The following is a 24,087-nucleotide window of genomic DNA, read 5'->3' on the forward strand; positions in this document are numbered from 1 at the left end:
TCAGCCTATCTGTGGCAGTGGTCTTGATGGGCCTCCTGTCAGCAGCCATTCAGTGTCATACTGCCAGGTGAAGACATAGGTACAGGAATGTATAAATAAGCTTGTGGAGTTGGTAGAGGTGATCTACCATGGGACTGGATCTTCAGGGTCAAGGCACACTGCAAACACCTCCTGAAGACAGATCACGTGCCAAGTTTTTGCAGGCAAGCAGCAGTTGTTATTGAAGCATGTCCATGCCTCCCCTTCTCTGCATCATGCCAATACTGTATTTATTGTATCTGACAAAGTAGGTAATATTTCCAAGTCCCCCCTACTCTCTCCAAGACTCCTTACACATTGCTCCCACACACGTGAAGCCAGTATACAGAGATGAACGAGGAGAACATTTCCATCTTGAATATGTGCACGTACGCCTGAATCCCAAAAGGCACATGAAAAGAAGTGGCATCACAAATGGCAATGTGACCAAAAAGCTATCACAAGAAAGTCAGTGGGAGAGCAACCACCATGGCCAGGTCCAATCACAGTTCAGCATTTTAAGATAAATTCATCAATAATCATTCCCACCGCCACTGTGTTAGTTCAGCAAACTGGGAGGACCAGTATCAGTACCATGGACAGCACCTACAGCAAGGGTTCCCTTCATTCCGGATCCTCACCATGCACATCACATGGGGAGCCTTCAAAGCAAAGTTACTAAGATCTCAGTGGTCCCAGAGCCAAATTAGCGATCAGCATGACCCCAAAGAGCCCCCATAGTGTGAAGTCATTGTTTCATTCACTACAGTACTATAGGCCCATATGTAAATAGAATTGCAACAGAAATATTTAGTTTATATATTATTCTCACAACACAGTGACTGACAGTGTATGATTACTTTATCAACTACTTGATTAATAATACAGAAAAAGCATCCGTATTGGTTAATAATTTAATTCTCGTGTTTTAATATCACATGCTGCAAATTGCTGAAGCAGACACGTTAAAAAGTTACTTGTGGCTCAGGCGTCTTATGCTCAGTAGCACTGCTTCAGGGGCTCATTCATGACTAGGACCAGCAACAGAACCTCAAGAGGAATCTCTTGGTGGAGTGCTCCTCACAGGCAACACCTCATAGGATGTCTTGTTTCCCACCAGCAGTAGTTTGGGGAAAGTTTTTTTCCCCCTCTATTAGGGATTAATCATCCAGTTTTACATGAAAAGAAAACCCCCTTGGTCCCTGACCTATTTTTCCTGTACATGTTCCAGTGATAGGAATCCCCTAGGAAATGCACACTCAGGCATAAACGTAATTACAGTGCCGAATGAAAGAATTAAGTGTGTGCACCTGCCCCTGCAAATAGATATCTGGGTGAGAGTTAAAGCAAGCCCTGAATAGCACAGACGGCTGAAAGCAATTTTCTAATCAAAGGGGAATAAAAAGATTCTCTCTCTTGTTCGTTTCAAACTTGAAAACATGTCTGCACATTCATGTTTGCTTAAAAAGGGCTCTTGTGCTAGAGTGTAACAAGAATTTGTTCTTTAATCCCACCCAAGCTGTGGCTGTTCAAGCAGATGGGGGAAATACACAGGGGGTGGGTGGGCTGGCAGACTAATAAAGGGGCTCAAGACAGGATAAAGAGCCCAGGTTATTTTTAAATACTGATTTATTTATGGTCCTTGGTAGATACTGAAATCATGGCCTTTTTTGTCCTGCGATTTTGTGTGTTGTCCGTGAACTCTTGGCTTTTGCTTCTCACAAACTTGGGCGTTTCTATTTATAATCTTAGTAGGAACAATGTATCTGCCAACTGCCTGTGCAAATGAGAGCCACCCAGCAGGAGCAGGAGCACACACTTCCTCAGGCTAGCTGTTTTTGTGCTTGCACTGCCTGCTGTTACTGTGGGCCAAACCTAGGTGCTGTTCTCGCTGCTGGGAAGTAACCTGGCCCCATTCAGCAACTGGCAATGAACGGCTCTGGCAAACAAAAAGGGAGAATGGGTGGAAGTCAAGGGCCTGCTAACAGCTTCTTCCCTCTCCAGATTGACTGAGTCCTTGTGGATAGTTTTCACTCATTCCTCCTGTAGCACACCCATTGTCACCAGTAGTGGGCCCATGCAGATGAAGAGGACAGAGAAGACCCATATACCACTCAGATCAGGTTTAGGCCAGAGTAGTAACAGTGACAGTAGGTCAATAATAGTGACACCTAGCCTTGCACTTTTCCTCACTAGTGTGTTAGTACTTGATCTTGCTTCAAGCTAAGGGGAAGACACCCATTAGCTTTAATGGCACAGGATAGAGCCTTTAATGCCTTAGCCTTTTTGCTTTTGGAAGCCTTAGCTGAAATCTACCATATGTCACAAGGGCCATCAGCTTGATGTGCTCACACTAGGTTTGCAGTCAAGAAGTCCAGGGTCGGAATAGCAACAAGTGCTGCAGGTCCAGAGTGGGGCACAAGGCAATAGAGGGGCAAGGACTGGCCAAGTCAGGGTGCATGGTAGGTAAGAACTGAAATACATTAGTATTACAGGGGCTGCTTTCCCCAGTGTGTGTGCCTGACACAGGCTAGTGTGATAGGTTCTTGACGTTCAGGAGGAGTTTAATGCATTGAAGGCACAGCAAGAAGCACATTAGGTAGCCCAGGCGGCTCATGTGCTGCCCTTACTTTCATGATGCTCATTATAGCCGTGTCTACACGTGCACGCTACTTCGAAGTAGCGGCACTAACTTCGAAATAGCGCCCGTCACGGCTACACGCGCCGGGCGCTATTTCGAAGTTAACTTCGACGTTAGGTGGTGAGACGTCGAAGTCGCTAACCCCATGAGGGGATAGGAATAGCGCCCTACTTCGACGTTCAACGTCGAAGTAGGGACCGTGTAGTCGTTGCGCGTCCCGCAACTTCGAAATAGCGGGGTCCAACATGGCGGCCATCAGCTGAGGGGTTGAGAGATGCTCTCTCTCGAGCCCCTGCGGGGCTCTATGGTCACCGTGGGCAGCAGCCCTTAGCCCAGGGCTTCTGGCTGCTGCTGCTGCAGCTGGGGATGCATGCTGCAGGCACAGGGTCTGCAACCAGTTGTCAGCTCTGTGTATTTTGTGTTGTTTAGTGCAACTGTGTCTGGGAGCGGCCCTTTAAGGGAGCGGCTTGCTGTTGAGTCCGCCCTGTGACCCTGTCTGCAGCTGTGCCTGGCACCCTTATTTCGATGTGTGCTACTTTGGCGTGTAGACGTTCCCTCGCAGCGCCTATTTCGATGTGGTGCCGCGCAATGTCGAAGTTGAACATCGACGTTGCCAGCCCTGGAGGACGTGTAGACGTTATTCATCGAAATAGCCTATTTTGATGTCGCTACATTGAAATAAGCTATTTCGATGTAGGCGTCACGTGTAGACGTAGCCTATGAGCTCAGCAAAATGTGAGGATTATGCATTTCTGTCCAGTGCCCCCCACCCCCACCAGGGCATTTCACAGCACCTACCAAGCGCCTCTGCCTTGTCCTGAGAGGCCAGAGGATGTTGTCTCTAGCTGAGTGCTGATACTCTTTTCACAGAAGTGGCAGAAAGGAAGCTGTCAGTTGAAGAGGAGGAAGCCAAGAGGATTGCAGAGATGGGGAAGCCAGTCCTGGGCGAGCACCCCAAACTTGAAGTCATCATTGAGGAGTCCTACGAATTCAAGGTCAGTACTGGTTACCAGAGCTCTTCATGAGGCAACAACACAGTGTCACTGGAGGGGGAGCAGCAGCCACAGGGAAGGGACATAGGTAGCAGCTTGAATCAAGAAGCCAGTCATTTGAGAGCAAGGGGGAGGGTGGAGGGGTGGGAGCATGCACCTCAATAAAGGTGTCTGGCAGAGAGCGATGAAGGGAGACCCCGGAGGACACAGACAGGCAGGAGCAGTCTCAGGGGAGATGAAGGGAAAGTGTATGAGCACCTTGTGGAGAGATCAGGTGAGTTGCTCTGCTTCAGAGAAGAGGAACAAGTAGCCTGAGATGGTGGGGCGCATCCAGCCCCTATGGAGGAAGCAGGTGGGGTGGAAATGCCAGGGGACAGGAAGGAGGGATGAGGGAGAGGGAGAACCAAAGAAAATGGGAGCTGCATAAATCTAGCCACATCCCCTACCTTTAGTGGCTTCGTCTCCCTGGCTGGGGGTGGGCCTGCTGCAGCCACTGTGAAGGGGCAAGAGTCCTCCTCTCAGCATGGTACTGAGCACTGTGTCCCCTCACAACAGCAGGTGGCATCAAAGCTGGTTTAACTGCTGTCTGTTTTTGTCCTGTTGACAGAGTACCGTGGACAAGCTGATTAAGAAGACAAACCTGGCCTTGGTTGTAGGAACACATTCCTGGAGGGACCAGTTCATGGAAGCCATTACTGTTAGTGCAGGTGAGGGGGCCAGAGGGTGCCCAGCTACAAGGTCACCGACCCCAGCGGCATGTACCAGCAAGACTTGGTCTCTGAGTGCTTGTGTAAGCCAGCCTAGGTGTGCCTGTGCTTCCTCAGTGGTATTCAGCTCTAACAGCTCAGAGTGCTGCAAACATACATGGATCACGGGTATCGGCTAAACCAGGGGCTTTAATGCTAAAACGTAGGCCTCAAGCATGCTGGACCGGGTCTGCCTGGAGTGGCAGGCCGCTGCCAGGGCAGGAATGGACAGCACACTCAGTCACCACGTGGACCCTTGCTGCTTCACACTATAAGTTCCATCATGTGCTTTGCCCTACTGCTGTTCAAAACCCACTCACTGCAGCAGAGAATGACGCTGCAGCCTGGTGATGGTGGCGTCCACCTTGGCAGGGGGAGGCCCAGGGCCCAGTTCCGCTCCAGTGCCTGTTTAGATGCAGTAAAACAGCATCAGCTGGAGAGATTGAGTGAGACCCTGACCTTCCCCTCAAGAATACCTTGTCTCTGAGCTTACAGGACCTTCCTGAGAGGTGGGGGAGCTTTGTTCAAATCCTGTCTCCCCACCTTGAAAAGGATGCAATTGAATCAGGTCTCCCACAGTATAGGTAAGCATTCCACCAGTGGGATAAAGTTCTTACAATGGGCAGCACCACCTGTTCTTCTTGGGGCTGTCTTGTGCTTGCCTCACATTGCATCCAACTCGTTCTTCTTCGAGTAGTGTCCTCGTTGGTGCTCCACTGTGGGTGCCGGTGCATCCTTGGGCTGCCACTCAGAGATTCTTCTATAGCTGTGGTTTCCCATGCTGCATGTGCGCAGGAGTGCCTCCTCGTGCTATCTGGTGCACGAGTGGCACGGGCCCCTCAGTGCCTTCTCTACTGTCCTCGGCTGCAGATGGAGTGTTGCTCTCTCTCTCTGAAAGACAAAGAAGAGTTTGTTAGTTGGATAGTTGGTGTTTGTTCTCCTTATCCTAGTTATTTCTCCTGTTAAATTCACAAAAACAAACCCAAAGAAAAAAGAAGTTTAGTTAAGGTTAGTGTTAGAATGAGTTGTTGTGTCATGGCCATGCGGGGCTCACCAGGCATCAAGCAATGCACAACATGCAGGGAAGACATGCCGGCCTCCGATGGCCACACGTCCTGTATTGAGTGTCGGGGTGAGGGTCACCAAACTCAATCCCGCACTCATTGCTCCAGCCTCACCGCAAGGGGTACGAGGGACCAAGCCAACAGGCTCAAGACATCTCTCTATGAAAAGTCCCTCCAACCACGGGCCCTGGAGAAGCCCTCTGCCAAGAAACTGGCACAGGATTAAGACTGCACATCCTTCTACCTCGGTTGGCACCCCAGCTGCAAAGGGGGTCCTTCCCCAGCACATTCCTGGCCTCCAGCACTGTCCTCACAAGCCACACCAGTTGAAAAGTCTGCCATGAGGTCCCCACACTGTGTAAGCTGGCACCACTAAAGTGAGCACTCTCGGACCGAGCTGCCAGCATTTGGCACCTCCAATGCTGTTGGAACCACTGGCTTCAGACACCTCTACTTATGGGCATGAGAAGTCCTAAAAAGCTAAAATCCTCCCCTCGGTGCCAAAACTGGAGCACAAGCGGCACCGCTCCAAGTCTCCACACCGCTGACCTGAGGCACCAGACTCGGCACTGCGGAAGGCCAAGGTCGAGGCACCACCCATTCTCACACAGCACTGGAGAAGGCACCAAAGCAGCACCAAGACACCCCTGCGCCGAAGCCCCCAGCACCGAGTGTGGCATGGTATCCAAGTGAGGCCATAAAGATTCACCACCAATGGCGTACATGGCGCCAGCCTCAGCACCACCCAGCTTGCTGCACCATGTGTCCCTGGCAGCACCCACATCCTCATGTTCATCTAGGCACTTGGGATTCTCGCATAGCTCAGGTCCAAACCACCCACCCCAGGAGGGGGCAGTTCCAACCGAAGGAGTGTCTTTTTATCACAGCGTTCCAGCCCCGCACATTCCAGCTGGGAAGATGTGCTGCCTACCATGGCTTATCCACAACCACTCCGACTATGGTTTGCACACCAGTACCCTTATCCACAAGAACCGTCTCCTCAATGGCCTCCTTGGCAGGTGCAACCACCCTGCTCCCACGCTCTGCTGGCACCCGCCACTGTGTTCAGGGACCTCCCTGTGTCACTGCAGCCCACCAGATCAGCAGTGTATCCACCATCACAGCACTCTGAGGCTGAGGATTCCCTGTCAGAGGGTGAAGACATGTCCCCACTGTACCACTCCTCATCTTCACCAGACAATGCAGTAATCTTGGTCTTGCCTCCCACTATGGACAACTCATGAGCTTTCCAGGAGCTATTTTGGTGGGTGGCCCAGGCTCAGAAGAAGGACCTGTAGGAGGTGCAGGTCAAACAGCATAGACTTCTCTGCACACTGTAGCCTCCCACCTCCTCCAGAATTGCAATGCCTATGTACGAAGCCATAATGGACCCCACAAATGTCATCTGGCAAATGCTGGCCTCCATTCCTCCCGCCAGCAAGAGGGCTGACAACTGCTATTTCATGGCCTCTATGAACACGGCATTCCTATTCATCCATCTGCAACCAAACCTGTCAGTGGGCGACGTCTTCCGTAACAAAACCAAGTATTTTATTTCAACTCCTCAGGATGAGGCAAACAAGAAGTGGGACATCATAGGGCACAAAGTTTTTCTTCGGGCATGTTGCTCCTGCAGGCAGCAAACTGTGTGGCCATGCTTGCTGGCTATGACCATCTTAATTATTTGAGTCTGCAGGAGTTGGTTCGCTCATTACCTGATTAGCAACACCTGGCCCTCATGAATGTCATACACAAATGGCATACCATCTGCAAAGGGGGCAATCTGGTACACAATGGATGTGGTGGACACGGCAGCTACAGTCATGGACTCTACTGGGGTTATGAGGAGCACGTCTTGCTCCAACCCTTGGGGGTCCCCAAGACCGGCAGCAGAAGGTGGAGAACCTTCCTTTCAACAAACACCACCTATTTGCAGAGAAAACAGATGAGGTCCTAAACTTGATGAAGGATTCTCGTACCACGCTGCACATGCTCAGCATGTACATCCCCGCACTACTTAAGCAGGCTTGGTACGCTCCCTACCAATGACCACAGGAACAGATGCAACAACCACCACAATGCTTAGAACCTTGCCAACAGCACAGGTCCCAGCAACGAAAACCTCACCAACAGCCTTCGGCATCCCACCCTCAACAGCCTAAGCAGCAGTTTTGAGGGTGTGGTTGGGAGACTGAGATCTTCCCATTCTAGCCACTGCACAGTTTGGTCACTATCCATTCCATCACCACCTCCACCCTTTTTCCCACCACTGGGCTGCCATTACCTTGGATAAACAGGTCCTGGAACTAGTGGTCCAGAGGTACTCCATCTTTTTTACCTCTTTCCCCTCCCACTTAACCCCTACTTTGTCCCTCTTCAAGAACCCTTCTCAAAAACATCTACTTGAGCAAGAGATACAGCACCTCCTCCATCTGGGCACTGTTGAGATGGTTCCAGCGGACTTTCAGAGCAGGGGGTTCTATTCCATGTACTTCCTACTCCAGAAAAAGAAGGGGGGATGTGGAGGCCCACCCTCACCCTTTGAAGGCTCAACAAATACATTCTCTATTGACGATTCAAGATGGTGACTCTTGCCGCCATTATCCCAGCACGGACAGAAATGACTGGCTCGTAGCTCTCGACCTACAAGATGCCTACTTCCACATCACAATCCAACCAGCATACAGGTGCTTCCTCCACCCCACCACTACCAATACTGGATCCTCCCATTTGGGCTTTCCACCCAAGGTGTCTATATTTGGAACAGTGGCTCATAAAAGGGCCATTGTCTCTGGAGGGCCTTCACATGGGGAGAGTCACCACAGACCTCCTGCTCAGCCTCGTCTTCCACATAAACAACAAGTCCACATTTCAACCCATGCAGTCACTGGAGTTCATCAGGGCCAGTCTCCCAGTTCAAAGATTCCAGCCCCTGGTGGTTGTAGTGTCTCCCACCGTCAGGTGTGCGTGTGCCTCAAACTGCTGGGTCACATGGTAGCCACCGCGTACGTAGTCAAGCTGGCCCAACTACACATGCAATGTCTCCAGTCCTGGCTGGCCTTATGCTACACCCCAGCCAGGGGCCTGCTGTCCAAATCAGTGGCTGTACTTCTGTGCATTTTCGCTTCCCTTCAGTGGCAGACATTTCCAGAGAATGGTCTCACTAGGGTGCTGTTCTACTAACTGCCCCCATCTATTAATCTTACTACGGATGCCTCCCTTATGGGATGGTGGGCCCATTTGGGTTCCCTTACAGTCCAGGGCAAATGGTCCTTCACCGAGCAAGCGCTCCACATAAATCTCTTGGAACTCAGAGTGGTTTGCTATGTGTGCCAACACTTCCAACAGCACCTCACATGCAGATCAATCAACATCCTCACAGACAACACCACCTGCATATATTATATCAACCATCAGGGTAGGGTTTGGTCCCTGTCCCTGTGCACAGAAGCCATAAAACTGTGGACTTGGTGCCTTCAGCACCACATTAGTTCAGTGGTTACATCTCTGCCCAGGGTACTGAACATGACCACAGACACCCTCAATCACTCATGATCACCACGAGTGGGAAATCAACACGGTGGCCCTCACCCACGTGTTCCAGCTTTGAGCACAGCCATGCACAGACCTGTTTGTGACCCTCGTCAACAGGAAGTGCCATCAGTATTGCTCCAGAGCAGGTGTGGGGAGACACTTCCTCAGGGATACCTTCTCCATCAAATGGAACACGTCCTTTCTTTATGCGTTTCCTCCCCTTCCCTTGATTCCACGAGCTTCTGGTCAAGGTCAGACTGGACCAGGCTCACCTCATCCTGATAGCCCAGGTGTGGACAAGACAAACTTGGTATCCTTACCTGTACCAGCTGCCAGTGGTATCCTCCTTGGTGCAACCTTCTGTTTCAGGACGTTGGCCACACCCTTCACCCCATCCATTCAGGCTGCTCCTTCATGGTTCCAGAATGCTGAAATCACATGCTATGAGTGGGGAAAATGGGTTCTCGGTAACAGCAGATGGGAGTCCACCCTCAAGTCCAACCTCGACAAGTTGATGCGGTTCTCTCAACGGTTGGGTGCCAATCATCCTATGCCACCTCACACTGCACTCCTTCCCATCCTCCTTGACCACCTGTTGCACTTGCATGAGTCAGGTTGAGCCATCAGTACCGTCCAGCTGTATGCCACAGCATTGGGGGCGTTCCACTGAGTGGAGGATGGGATCTCTTTCCTTCCCCATTCCATCACCAAATGTTTTCTCATGGATCTGCAAAACACCTTTCCATCAGTACATCCTCCAGTTCCTTTTTGGGACCTTAACCATGTACTCAACTGCCTCATGAAACCACCCTTTGAACCTCTGGTGATGTGTTTTCTGGCTCCATTTGTCAATGTAGGTCTCATTTTATTTGATTTAATGTTGGCCAGGAGGGTTGGGGAGTTTGCAGCTGTTGTGGCTGAACCTCCTTGCACTGTGTTTACCAAGGATAGAGTCACTCTTCACCCTCATCCTAAGTTCCTCCCTAAGGTTCCCTCTCCATTTCATATCCAGAAACCTATCAGCTTAGCTGTGTACTTCCTGAAGCCACACTCTGATCCAGCGCATGCGGAATGGCGCACTTTGGACATTTGTCAGGCATTGGCCTTCTATATCAACCACGTGATGCCTTGGCACAATCTTCTGGGCTCTTCCTCTCCATCGTGAAGTGATCCAAAGGCCTGCCTGTTGTGTCTCAACAGTTGTCCAAGTGGCTCTCCTCTTGTATTCACACCCACCGTGTGTTTCACTGGAAAGAGCTTCTGAGGGCTGTCACCACCCATTTTACCAGGGCTGTGTCTTCCACCACCACCTTTTTCAATATACCCCTAACTCAAGGTACGCCTTACAGACATGCAAGGCAGCGACATGGTCTTCCAGCACCATGTTTGCCTAGCACTACAGTCTTTTGTCTTCCATTGCTTCCTTATTCAAGTGGGTCAAGCAGTTCTGTTGACTGTAAGCATTCCTGGCCTCTCAACAGTGACTACTGCTTTATAGTCGCCACGAGTGGAGCACCCATGGAGACACCACTCGAAGAAGAGGAAGTTACTCACGTTGTGCAGGAACGATGGGTTCGTCAAGATGCATGTCCCTGTGGGTGCTCCACTACCCTCCTTCCGTCCCGTTGCTTTGGAGCTTCCTGCCCTATTTGTTAGGGTAGAGAAGGAATGGAGGAACACACGCCATGTGTGCCAGATAGTATGAGAAGGTGCTACTACACATGTGCAGCATGGGAAACCACGGCTACAAAGGAATCTCCAAGCACCAGCATGAGGACACACCAACACCCAAAGTAGAGCACCCATTGGGGCGGGGGGGGGGGAACATTCAAAGAACCCTTGTTACTGCATAAGGTGAATAATTTCCTCTTTCCCACCTGTGACTGTCACACCAAACTAAGGTGGCTCCCTGCCTCCTAGGTTTATGTGCCAAACTCTGTGAAGGGGCAAAGCTTATGACAGTGTTTCCCAAGCAGCAGCTTGCAGGCCTGGCGTGGAGGGGAAATCCAGCAGGGGTCAGAGAGTAAGCTTGCTTTGCACTTACCCCACAAATAGAGTGATTTTCTCGATTCTTTTTAATTAGGCACTGTGGTGCTCAGTATTAGACAGATGCTCATTGGATCCAGGCTCTAAATGCCCAGTTCTGGGAAGTCCTCAGCACTGCCAGTGCAGTTCAGGGTGCTTGGTCCTTTGCAGGATTAGGACTAGACAGGATAATTTTGCAGATTCTAGGAATGCTTGGTGAACAATAGAGACAGTTACAAACTAAAAACCATTCATGAACAAGTAACTGATGGATTTTTTTGTTTTCCTTCCAAGCTGGGAGCAGGAGAGTGACAGGATAGGGGGTGGTGCAAGGTCAGCAGTTCAGAGTGCACTGTGGCCATTTGATGTCTCGGAACCCTCTCAGTATAGAATCATAGAATAGTAGAACTGGAATGGCTCTCGAGAGGTCATCAAGTCCTGTTCCCTGCCCTCAGGGACTATACCTGATAGAGTCTGTCTAATCTGCTCTTAAACGTGTCCAATGATGGAGATTCCACAGCTTCCCTAAGAATTTACTCCAGGGTATAACTACCCTGACATTTCCTAAGGTCTGACCTGAACCTCCCTTGCTGAAATTTAAGCTCATTGCTTCTTGGTCTAAAGGCTAATTCCCACTCAGCTCTGGGGATGGGCAACCGCAGTGGATTAGCTGGAGCTGCTTGCAAGGGTGTGAGCCACAGTGCAACTTGTGAATCATGCAGCTGAGCCTTAGGAGAAATAAGGGCAGGAAGGGCAAGAGATGTCTGGGTTTCTTCTTACAACTTCTTTCTGTGCAGATTTCCCCCTTCTCCTATGGAGAGAACTGAGGGGCATGCAGTGTATCCCTACTTGGGGCAGTGGTTTTTTTACATGCCTGCTCCTCTCTCTCTGGCTACGTCTACACGTGAAGCCAACATCGAAATAGCTTATTTCGATGTAGCAACATGGAAATAGGCTATTTCAATGAGTAACGTCTACACGTCCTCCAGGGCTGGCAACGTCGATGTTCAACTTCGACGTTGCGCAGCACCACATCGAAATAGGCGCTGCGAGGGAACGTCTACATGCCAAAGTAGCACACATCGAAATAAGGGTGCCAGGCACAGCTGCAGACAGGGTCACAGGGCGAACTCAACAGCAAGCCGCTCCCTTAAAGGGCCCCTCCCAGACACAATTGCACTAAACAACACAAGATCCACAGAGCCGACAACTGGTTGCAGACCCTGTGCCTGCAGCATGGATCCCCAGCTGCCGCAGCAGCAGCCAGAAGCCCTGGGCTAAGGGCTACTGCCCACGGTGACCACAGAGCCCCGCAGGGGCTGGAGAGAGCGTGTCTCTCAACCCCTCAGCTGATGGCCACCATGGTGGACCCCGCTATTTCGAAGTTGCGGGACACGCAACGACTACACGGTCCCTACTTCGACGTTGAACATCGAAGTAGGGCGCTATTCCGATCCCCTCATGAGGTTAGCGACTTCGACGTCTCGCCGCCTAAAGTCGAAGTTAACTTCGAAATAGCGCCCAGCGCGTGTAGCCGCGACGGGCGCTATTTCGAAGTTAGTGCCGCTACTTCGAAGTAGTGTGCACGTGTAGACACAGCTTCTATTTCCTTCCATTTCTCTCCTATCTTTAGTTTTTCTCCATTCCTGATAGGATGATGGGATTACTGCTCCACCCTGTGCCTCAGACTGGCTGCCTGTAGGAACTCAGAAGCTTAATTAAACCCTGGCTCAGGATTTCCTGCCAAATACATTAATGCACTCAACCACAGGTGCACCCGCTACTGGAGTCAGTGCCTGCACTGTGGCAGAATGGTGCTGCATCCACATAAAAACAAATCCATGCAAATTTAATTAGTGCTCTTAGTGCTTTGGTAATTGATTTTATTCTGGAAAACAGTAGGAGAGTAAATCCTTATGCAACAGGTGTTTTATTCCATCCACACTTCAGTGAGCAAAACCAGCCTCTCATTCTATAAAGGTATTGACACAGAGAGTACTTCCCCGAACACACTGATCCCTTTGGACATGTCTAAACACACTTCCACCTGCGCACCACCCGGGTAAACAAAACAGGCTTCTACACAGATTTTAGTGTCGCTCTCTGTAACAAGTGCCATCTCAGGCCTGTACTGCTTGTACACAGTAGGTTGCAGGGTTGCTGCTAGCCAACCATGATTCTGTACCAGATTTGAACAGGCTACAACACTTCCATCAAGGAGAGCAACAAGAGATGGAAGTTCCATTTAAGATACCTGGCAGTGCATTTAAGTATCACTCTTCCCAGGTCAGGCAAGATATGTTACACATGGTGCCATCTAGCGGCTGAATACAATTTTATCATTCCATCTCTCCCTTTATGTTTTACATTCACATTTATAAAATGTATAGTATCTTTAAAGTTTAGTATGCATAAGTCTGTTAAGTCTGAATCATACTGGCTTTTTAATTACACAACCTGAATGCATAACAGCTTGGTCATCTGGCTGTCTAGTAGTTGCAATGACTATCTCTGGTCAAATATCAGACAGGTAGCCATGTGAGTCTGTATCTTCAAAAACAACAAGCAGTCTTGTGGCACCTTATAGGCTAACAGATATTTTGGAGCATAAGCTTTGTCTTTGCCCGTGAAAGCTTATGCTCTAAAATAACTATTAGTCCATTTGGTGCCACAGGACTTCTTGTTGTTTCTGGTCAAATAAGCAGTCCTGTAGCACCTTAAAGACTAACAAGTGTATTAAGTCATGAGCTTTTGTGAGTGAGACCCACTTCCTATGCATCTTTTTCTTGGTATGCATGTGTCACTTTTAGGGTTTGCTCTGTTGAGCGATCCTTCAGTAACACAAACTGCAGATGTTGGTAGTTTCTGTTTAACACTCCACTGTCAGTCTCAATCTTATATTATCTAGGTACTCTCTTTTCTTCCTTTAGGATAGCTGCAGTTCATCATTTTTCTCTGTCCAGTTTGACAAAACACAGTCCACCAGGTTCTGGACTTGCCAGGTCTCTAACTGATTCTGTAGTAAAAGTATTCAGCTTTTTTATCCGATCGCCTGCTTTCTTCATGTCTGGCCGCTTTTTGGAGATAGAACTACAGTGCCAACTTCAAAAACAAATCCCAGTGTGTTTCCCCTCTGGAGCTGTGCTGTACTGCATCCCAGTAGCTCCTATGGATGTTGGTGTGTACATGTTGGTGTGTACCTCAAAAGAGTAAGGAATGGCTCTTCCTGCTGAAGGAATTTTCCTGGTTGTCCATAGAGCTCTCTTAGCTACCCCATTCACTTGGGTGTAATGTGGACTGCTAGTAACATGAAAAAATCACATTTCATTTGGAAAAGCTGAAATTCTGCTATAGTGAAATGTACCTTGTGTCCACCGCTGTTTTTTTCTGATAAATGAGCCAAAATGCATTTGTTTCTCAATACAGTAATACTTCGACATATTATATCTTTCAAATACATTCTTTCTATATGCCAGAAAAACAGTCCATAAGGACTAGATAATGCTTTCTTTGACTTTGCATAAATGTGCAGATAGTCGCTTTCAAGGTACGTCTGGTAGAGGGGTTGTTATAAAAGATTTTTTTGTGTTGTGGTGTTCTGAGAGATCTGGAGTGTTCACATGCAGATACTTTATTCTTTTATGTCCTTGCTGATGTACCTGCCCATGACTCAGGCAGGGTGGCCTGTTCACGGCATTTAGTTAGCCATTAATGTCTTTTCTAGATGAGTTAAGATTTCTGCTCTTGTTGCATTTGGAATTATGATGCAATCACTTTTAATTATGAGTCAATCCATTTGACTCATTCACTTGTCCATGCACCTAAATGTAGTTTCTTCTCACTTCCTTACTGTCGTTTATATTTTTGGGCCAATTTGATCCTCATATAACTTAGAACTTCTTGAAAGATGTGTGTCTGTTGCAGTTGCTTTTTATAGCAGGTATAGTCTCTTTTCTGGCTCTGGTACTGTGGCTGTGTCTATATGACAGCCTCACCTCAAAATAAGCTATGCAAATTGTGTAGCTTATTTCAAGTTGATTTTGAAATAGGCCATTTCAGCACGTGGTGCCATTTAGACAGTGCCACGTGCTGAAACAAAGCACTTTCTTGAAGCATCCCCATATTCTTCCTGCGCTGAGGTGTACAGGGATGCCGGAATAGCATGCCTGTTATCTTGAAAAAACTGTTCCTGCGACAGTTTTCAAGTCATTAGTCTTTCCTTTAATATTCAGACTTGTTGGCCAGATGACCTCTGTGTCATCACATTGATAGCTCTCAGAAATAATGGCTCGACTCTCTATAGCAATCAGTTCCCGAGTCCATATTTTGTGCATTGATTATATCTTGCATCTTTGGCGGGCCACATATCCATTGGGCTATGGCTTTGGCCATGTCTTGTACATTTATTCTGAAAGGTATTGTAGTTAGTTTGGGTTTTGTCCAATATTGCCTCAGTGGTCTCTTGGTAATTACTTTTAGAAGTCATGCTGTGTCTCTTCACTGCCTTAACTCGAGTTTGAATTTGTCTGGCTTCAGCATCCAGCCAGTGGTTCCTGTTATGCTCTGGTAAATTAAATAGCCCTTTAGTCTGTTTTTCGCTCCTTCTGACAGTAGTTATACCTTGTACTGAAGTCAAAAGCAGCAGCCCAGGACTAACAAGGAGAAGATTTCATCCATTGACCTCTGGCTTATGGGCCAAGCATTCTTCCTTAACGCAGAACTTTGTTCCTATCACAATAACGTTTTCATAAGAAATAATCAGCACTCTTTAAATCCAGGAGCCAACCAAGGTTCAAGTTCTGTCCTGGGGCAATTCTTACAATGCCTTTGCAGGACACATTACCATTCAGAATTTGGAAGTTTTGTCTTGAGTACCAGTAGTATGGTGTGGAGAAGCGGTGACAACTTTAGCAGTTACAGCTGAGTAGAGCTTTAATGTACTTGTATGTGGTCACTGGAGGTTGGCACTCTCTCCCTTCAGAGTATGGGCATGTGCAGTCCTCAGCCTTCGGCCCAGTCACCACAATTGGATTTGTCTAACTAACTATTATTAGTAACAATAAAGATAACGTAACAATAGGAAGAGAGACTGAACCTAGGAAGCATCATGCTGGAACTACCCACTTGTGAGAGTCTGTCATCCTGTGTCAGAAACTGGCCTGTGGAAGATTTTTCCAGAGCCCATACAACCTCCCCAGCCCCCATAATATGCTTAGATATGTTATACTGTCAGATGACTGGAAAGTGTCCTTTCTCACATCTGCTGCCTGTTCTCAGAAAGATGGAGATTTAGAAAGCTTGTAATTTTAGCTGAGCTTCTCATATTACATCTAGTTTATCAATTTCTGCTCCTTTTCTGAATAGTAGTTAGGTTTGTGCTTCTCCGTTACCAATTAACAGTGAATTCCACAGGCTAATTATGTGTTGCATAAGAAAGTATTTGCTATTATTCCTGTACAATTTGTTGCCTTTCAATTTTGAGTGCTCATTTATGTCTGTCATCTGAGAAAAGATAAATAGGTCTCACTGGCCTTCACTATTTTCATGATGCTGTCTGTGTTGCTATGGTGACAAATATGGTCAATTCCTCTGTGTACCAGTACAAGAACAACATTAAGGATGTTAAGAGATGATTCTGTGATTGCTGATCCACTTTCAAGTGCTCTGATGCCATTTGAAAGTAAACATGATATTATCCTCAGCCTTTTTCCCACCCCATCACTAAACCCAGGTAAGCAGAGCATAGGCGAAGCTGACAGAAGAATTTATTTCCTCCAAATAAACAAACATGAAGGAAAACTTGCATGCACTTGTCTGTTGGCTATCTCTCTGTATACCGCAGAATTTAACTGCTGCTAAATTCCTAATGTGCATCCAGATTGGCATTTCCTGGCATGATCTGGGATGCCTCAGGAACACCCCCTATGGTGCTGCTGAACGTATATTTCCTATTATTTCATTGATAGTATCAGAATGTTAACTGAGGGTGATACCACCACAGACATGGTAGAAAACCTCTGGGAGAGGGATAAGTTGGCCAAGGTGTACGTGCTGTGATGCAGCAAATATCCGAGAGCAGGAACATTAGCAGGCAAATGTTTGCTTGCCCATCACCTCTGTGGCAGCAGAAGACAGCTTCTTTGCTGCCGTCTCCCTGAGTTCTAGACGTCATCAGAAAAAGCCAAGTGTCAACATGTCATTTCTTCCCTTCAAGTAGGAGTTAGCATTCTCTCATGATCCTTCACTGATTGAATCTTAGTGGTATTATCTTTAAACAATACCATCCAGCTGTTTCCTGGCTTGTTCTCTTCTTTCTGAAAACCATCCAGACTGCACCCAGGCTTCCATCCCCATTGGCCAAATACAAAATTAAAATTCTTGTCTGTGTGAGTTCAGTGAAATTTCACGGCTGCAATGAGGATCAATAAATAGAACATAATCCATGTGACTTCAGGGTATAATGTGCAGCAACATTTGGAAACCTGGGATTTTCCTTTGGTGATCTTCTTTCTTGCTTTGCTTTGCTTGCAGCAGGTGAAGATGATGAGGATGAGTCTGGTGAGGAGCACCTGCCATCCTGCTTTGACTATGTCATGCACTTCCTGACCGTTTTCTGGAAGGTGCTCTTTGCTTGTGTGCCACCCACGGAGTACTGCAATGGCTGGGCCTGTTTTGTGGTATCTATCCTGATCATCGGCATGCTCACCGCTGTTATTGGAGACCTAGCTTCCCACTTCGGTTGCACTATTGGCCTCAAGGACTCAGTGACTGCTGTTGTCTTTGTGGCCTTTGGCACTTCAGTACCAGGTAAGGAGGCCACAGGCAAAAGTATGGCAGTAGGACAAAATAAGACAGTTAGTACCCTTGTCCTAGCCCAATGCTTGGGAGGAGCCAATCTGAGAGGAGCTCGGCCCCCTCTATGCCACAACTCTGTGTGGGCAACTTGGGTGTTTCAGGACCCACTGGTTCTTTGATGCTGTATGAGATGTGAAATCTGATTTGGAACAGAGGCAATGGGAGGAAACTCACTCCCTCCTTTCCCAGGAAAAAGCTGTTGCCACCCTGTGGTTCATGATGCCCCAGAGGAGGCTCTCTGAAAGCTGTGGTTAGCGGACAGATTTTTGGATTCTGTCTGGCTATGGAGAGGTGGTGAATGTTAGGAGACAGGGCAGTGACAAACATCCTCTGCTCAGAGCAGCACACCAGACACAATGGGACAGTGTTGAGGTCCTTGTGCCATCAAGGACCTCAACATCATATTTTTGTACAGCTCCGGCTACAGCAGGATCCTGGTTTGTGACTGGGACTCCTAGGAGCTATAGCAACTCAGAGAAATGGGAGTAGGGACAAGAAGTACAAGAAGCAGCAGCAACAGGGAACGTCCTTCTCTCTCTTGCGACCGTCTGTGCTGTCTTCACAGCTACGGCTACAAGAGCTGGGGAGGTGCAATTGCACCTTAAAGAGGCACTCCCACCCCACCATAATTCTAGCTGACATGACCAAAACTAGCCATGGAGAGCTGGTGACATGCACCCCAGCATGGACTAGCAACGCGAGTATGGATGCAGCCAGGCTGGCACATCCTGTACTGAAGCCCCCACTGCCAAGTGTTCATGGCTAGTTTTAGCCATGCTCGGCACAGCAATGCTAGCCAGGCTCCCGCTACAATGTAGTTAACTCCTCTACTAGCTTCAGTTCTGAGAGGCCACTTCCAGGCAAAGGTGCCAAAACAAAGGGTAGCAAATGGCAGCTTGGGGACAGAAATGTGCCTAGTCATATTTAGTCAAATCTACCCTAGTTGCAGAGCACCAATTTCACTCAGAATTAAAGTCTGTCCCTTCCCCATTGTGAATGTAAATTAATAAAAGTGCTATCCACTAGCCCTCCCTCATTCTGATGCGTTCACAGGTCTCCGATGTAGCAACAGCTTGTTAGGCTGTCAAGGGCTCAGCTGGGAAGTGGCCCTTACTCCTAGTTCATTGGCACTGTATCATTTACTCCTGCTAGTGTCTGGCAGAAGAGCCATAAGCACCTTGCTGGCTGGAAGGCTGAGTGCCGCAGCTGTATGATCAGCCAAAAAGCATGGGGGCAGAATACATTGGATTCCAAAAGCACAATGAAGGCCAAGCCAGGCCTGTAAGCATCTGACAACTTAGGGTCTGTCTACAGCAGCTTTATTGCAAAATAAGACATTCTGGAAGAGCTATTCTGGACTAGCTTATTTTGCAATAACGCTGCTACACACAAAATACACACAGCATCTAGAGACAATTTCGCAATCCAGCCCGTGGTTTATTTTGAAAAATGCTCTACTCCCTGTCTACACAGCCCCTCTTTTGAAACAGGTCATATTCCTTGTTCAGTGAGGTTCACCAAGTTCAAAATAAGCCAACCACTATTTCAACATTATTTTGAAATAGCAGTTGCATTTGTGAAGAGGTTAGGATAGATAGCTTGATATAATGGCTGTTATTTCAAAATAACTTTGCTGTGTAGTCCTACCCATTGTGTGACACTTTAAGGGAAGGGTGTTAAAATGGCATGAGACTGTTAATAGAACTCTCAACCTGGCCTATTTTCAAGCCACTCCTCTGCAGCTACAGAGATCTGGTATCTGCCGCCCTCAGAAAAGGGTGTTGGTATGTCAGTTCAGCTGCAGCACTTCGTACCTGCTTTTTCACAATAAAACTGGGTGGGCCCCCAACTGTGGGCAGCCCAATCTCATTATTATTATTAATTCAATTCTCTACCTTCCAGATACTTTTGCCAGCAAAGCAGCCGCCATCCAGGATGTATACGCTGATGCGTCCATTGGCAACGTCACGGGCAGCAATGCCGTCAACGTTTTCTTGGGCATCGGACTGGCATGGTCTGTGGCTGCCATCTACTGGGCTTCCCGGGGACAAGAGTTCCATGTGTCAGCTGGCACACTGGCCTTTTCCGTCACACTTTTCACCATCTTTGCTTTTGTCTGCATCAGTGTCCTGCTGTACCGAAGACGGCCTCACCTTGGAGGGGAACTAGGAGGCCCCAGGGGGTGCAGACTTGCCACAACTTTGCTCTTTGTGAGCCTGTGGCTCCTATACATTCTTTTCGCCACGCTGGAGGCCTATTGTTACATCAAAGGGTTCTAAGCTGTGGAAGGGTGATGAAGCTGGAGAGGGAAGGATCCCCCTCCTCTGTTACCTCATTGGACACCAGTCCTCCAAGCGTTGCTAAACCAGAAGTGACAACGATCAGTGAGATTCCACAGCTGCCCAGACAAGAAGAGAACTGGGCTGCAAGAAGGGCAAAATTATCAAACGAAACCAAGATCAAAATACAAAATAAACTAAAGATGTTTAAGTAAATCAAACACAAACTCAGTCACTGACCCAATTCAGTGATACTCAGTCTTCAGTCACCTTCACAGATCACATTTTCTTTATGTTATTGTGTTATCTCCTCCATCATGAAATGGTATAATGTGTTTTTAAACAGGTTAACACTTACAGAAATAAGTTGGATCAAGGTTTCATTTTGGGGGGTGGGAGGGGAGAGAAGAAGGAGACACGTTGCTTTAATGCTTTTCTTTTAACTAGACAAGCATATGTCAAAAAAAATCAAAACCAAAAGCTTCAAGCTGCCATTGGTGCTGGAGTGGAACTGCACATTTTTGAAGCCACAGAACCAATGTCACAGTCAAATGGCTCACTGTTATCTGTTCCTCTCTTTCATTTCTTTAAGTAGATCATGAGACGATGTATTTGAAGTGCAAACACAAACACACAGGCAGGAAAAAACAATGATGATGGCTGGAGCACAGAGTAACCCATGCACCCACCTGGGATTTTCTTTTTTTTTCCCCCCACAAAGACCTCCAACATAACATGTATCCTGTATATTTTGAGTATGGCATCTCTCTTTATGTATAAAACTTAAAACCGGTGGTGCTGCAGGGAGGGGAAAATGTTCAATTGTAACCAGTAAAGAAATGAACAGATACATAGACTCCACCAGCTATCTGGACAAAAGGAGCCAGGGAAACCAGTGCACATCCCTTAGGAGCATAATGGTATCATGCTTGAGTTGTGGAAGGGTGGCAGGATGTTCCTTTTTTTTTGCTTTAACGTGAAGGTGAATGTGTGTAAATAATTGGCTGTGCTCTCATTTTGGTGCATATGAGACGCTTTGATGCATAAGATGCCTCTCAATGGTTTCAAGGGATCTTAAAGGGTTTACTCTGTCCTTAGAAAACACCCATGTTTACCAAAGGGAAAAGGTGCAAGAGAATGTTCTGTGACCCCTCTCTTGGCATCAGAGCCAGTTGCTTTCCCTACATGTTTAAAGCCAATTGTGTCCTAGTAGATGACGATCCACATCTGGTTACTATAATTCATTGGGCTTAGAGATGCTGAACAAAGACGTCACCAGTCACCTTGAGGGGAGAGGGGGGAGTGGGGAGGACACCAACTTATGACTATATTTCTAGTGTACAGGTCATGTCCCCTTTTGCTTTATATCATGTCTGCCAATTTAACACCCTATCATTAAAAGGATCAAGGTTCCACTGGTCTTTGCTAGCTTGAGAGAGAGAGGCTTAAAAACTGCCACAGATCTTAGGACTTCTGTGCCATATTAGGTTAATGTTAGAAATACACCCTTTCAATTTTAAGTGAATTTTTTTAAAGGAAAAAAATGAAAAAAGGGGCGGGGGGGGGGGCTACAAGCAAGATCTCATATCAGGAATTAAATCAAACAGCTGTGACGTGACTTGAACTGTTGGATTGGTTAAAAAAATAAAAGCTATACTTATATCTATCCAAATGTATTAGCTCTGAACATAGTTCTTAAATGCAAGAACTGGAAAAGGGTATTGCAGGTTCATGATTTTAAAGTGTTTTTTTTTTTTTAAGATGAAGATGCATTCTTCTGTCAAAAACTTAGGTACTGTAAAAGGGGAATAGCTTCTTCATACATGTTATTCATGAAATAGCCCTGGAGCATCAGCGAGTGAAGCACGAAATGGAGAGAGTTTTTTTTTTCTTTTTTCATAAGAGTGAGCCAATGCACTGATGATGCCTTAAAGGCTCGGCAAAAGCACACGGAGGGAAACTAATGCTGAGAACTGTTATTTTGTTACAGACAAGATGATTCAAAATTATCTCAGATGCAGGGACAAGTGTGAAAATGATCCTTAACTGAGAAATGAATTATTTATTTTCATACAGATGTGTATCAAGAATCTACAAACAGCATGAAGTGGGGCGGAAGACAAGCTTCTTCCCTCTGATCATGATATGAGCAGTGGTTGCTTTGTTGAAACTAGCATTGGGTGAACATTAAAAGATGTGAAGCCAATAAGAACCCAGGTTTTCTGAATGTTTATCACCCACATTGTCAGAGCATCTTGGGTCTGCAAAAATCAGGCAAAAAAAACTTACAAGTGTAGGTGGCCTACGGAGATTTTTTGGTACATCTGGCTTCGGGCCTGTCAGGACATACAAGAACAGCTTTTGTTCTAGTTCAACACTGCCATGCTCATCCTGGCTCAACCCAGTGAGCAGAGGTGCACAAATTGAAAACACCACAGCTTGTGGGGAAAAAGGGTTTGAATTTGGGGCAGAGGTTCAGATGGGTTCTTACTTTAACCAGCCCAGTTCTCCCATTCCTAGCTGGAACCTGGCTTGGTTCTTTGAAGTGCTGTTATGTTGCTTGTGCTGTATCAAACGTGCTTTTCATCAGTTTCTTTATTAAGATCATTTGGGGAAGGAAGTTGGCGGGGGGGCTAATGGGAGGAAGGAGCACTATGCTACTGCCAGCCCTTTACTTTGCTACCCTTAAACGCATGGAGGAAACACTGCTCCAGGCCAACATCATCTGTTGAGCGTTGCTTTTAATTTTATTTTCTTTTTTACATCATTCGATATACAAGAAAAACAAAATGTTGCCTTTTTTGTTTGTTTTTTGTTCTGGAAATTTGCATGGAAACATTTGTTCTTATCTTTTTCCCCCCCCCTCTTCTTTTTCTTTTCCTGTTTGCCTCAGTTGGATGTTGCAGGAATAAGCCACCTGACGTTGCCAGGTGAGATGTTTTGCACACAGGAGCTCCTCACGTGTTCATTAGTTAGAGCTTGCTCGGTTCATTGCCATTGTTCCGTACTCGTAGCTTTTCCTGTCAGCCTCATGCCTCAGTCTGGAATAAAAGCTGCTTTTCCTCTTTTTGTTGCTGTGTTGCTTTTTTAAAATCACACTTTTTTTTACAGGTCTTTCGCCAGGAGTACAAATCCCTCCTTTTCACCTTTCCTTATTGCAGGATAAGACAGCTGCAGGCTGCATGAGACTGCAGAGTTCATATGGGCATCATGAGGAGGTGTTTGGGGAACCAAAGCAGCTGCTCTGCACCTACTGTCAATGACTCAGGAAGGCATTCTGAGCAGGTGTGAAATTTAAAGGGGCTGGAAATATTTGGAACTACTAATTGTGTGTGATTGGTTTTCCCCCTTGAAGATACTGCAGGAAAACTGGTAAAGCTCTCTTAGCGCCTTGCTGTAAGGGTCCCAGAAAGCATTTCAATTTCTTCACACAGTGGCTGAAGCTTGCCTGCTGCCAAACTGGATTTTGCTTGAAGATGATGGATGAATAAATAATAAGAGCAGGGATAATAGTTTTTTCCACGCCAAGGGGATGAAAGTACTTTGCACAGCAACTGTCAAAGATTAAAGTGGCATCAAACAATGTGACTGACCAAGTCTCAAGCCTCACAACGGGGCCTCAATACTAGGAAAGCGGTGATGTGCCAGGGAGCCCCACAGACAGTGTCAGCTCTGCCAGTGCCCCCTATTGACTGCAAGAAACTTGGCCTAGTCAGGTTGAGTTTAGCCTAATACAGTTTTGTAAATAGGCTTTTTTTTGTATTCATACATGAACTGGAGTTGGAATTCATCCAGTCTGGCAGGGCCTCCTATACATGTCTCTATAAAAGTCATTGGCTGGGCTAGGAAAGATACTAACCTCAGTCTTGCTCTGTGTGCGAGAGTTCTCCCATAGCATCAGCCGGTCCAGGGGCTTGGGGAATGTCCAACCCA

General features: G+C 47.1%; 1 protein-coding gene across 9 annotated transcripts in view; it reads left to right on the forward strand.

The window, feature by feature from the left end:
* Positions 1–23,200, forward strand: part of SLC8A3 (solute carrier family 8 member A3) — a 179,657-nt gene extending 156,457 nt beyond the window's left edge. For 6 of the 9 annotated variants that reach the window (XM_074997170.1, XM_074997163.1, XM_074997167.1 and 3 more), the window contains 4 exons: positions 3,530–3,654; positions 4,259–4,358; positions 17,552–17,827; positions 19,778–23,200. In XM_074997170.1, coding sequence (XP_074853271.1) covers positions 3,530–3,654; positions 4,259–4,358; positions 17,552–17,827; positions 19,778–20,154 — 878 coding nt within the window. In that variant the 3' untranslated portion in view covers positions 20,155–23,200. The remainder of the gene's footprint in view (positions 1–3,529; positions 3,655–4,258; positions 4,359–17,551; positions 17,828–19,777) is intronic. The other 3 variants (XM_074997165.1, XM_074997166.1, XM_074997169.1) reach the window with 1 other exon arrangement.
* Positions 23,201–24,087: the final 887 nt, after the last annotated feature.

This window comes from Carettochelys insculpta, chromosome 6 (genome assembly GCF_033958435.1).
Source record: "Carettochelys insculpta isolate YL-2023 chromosome 6, ASM3395843v1, whole genome shotgun sequence".
Taxonomy (NCBI): domain Eukaryota; kingdom Metazoa; phylum Chordata; order Testudines; family Carettochelyidae; genus Carettochelys; species Carettochelys insculpta.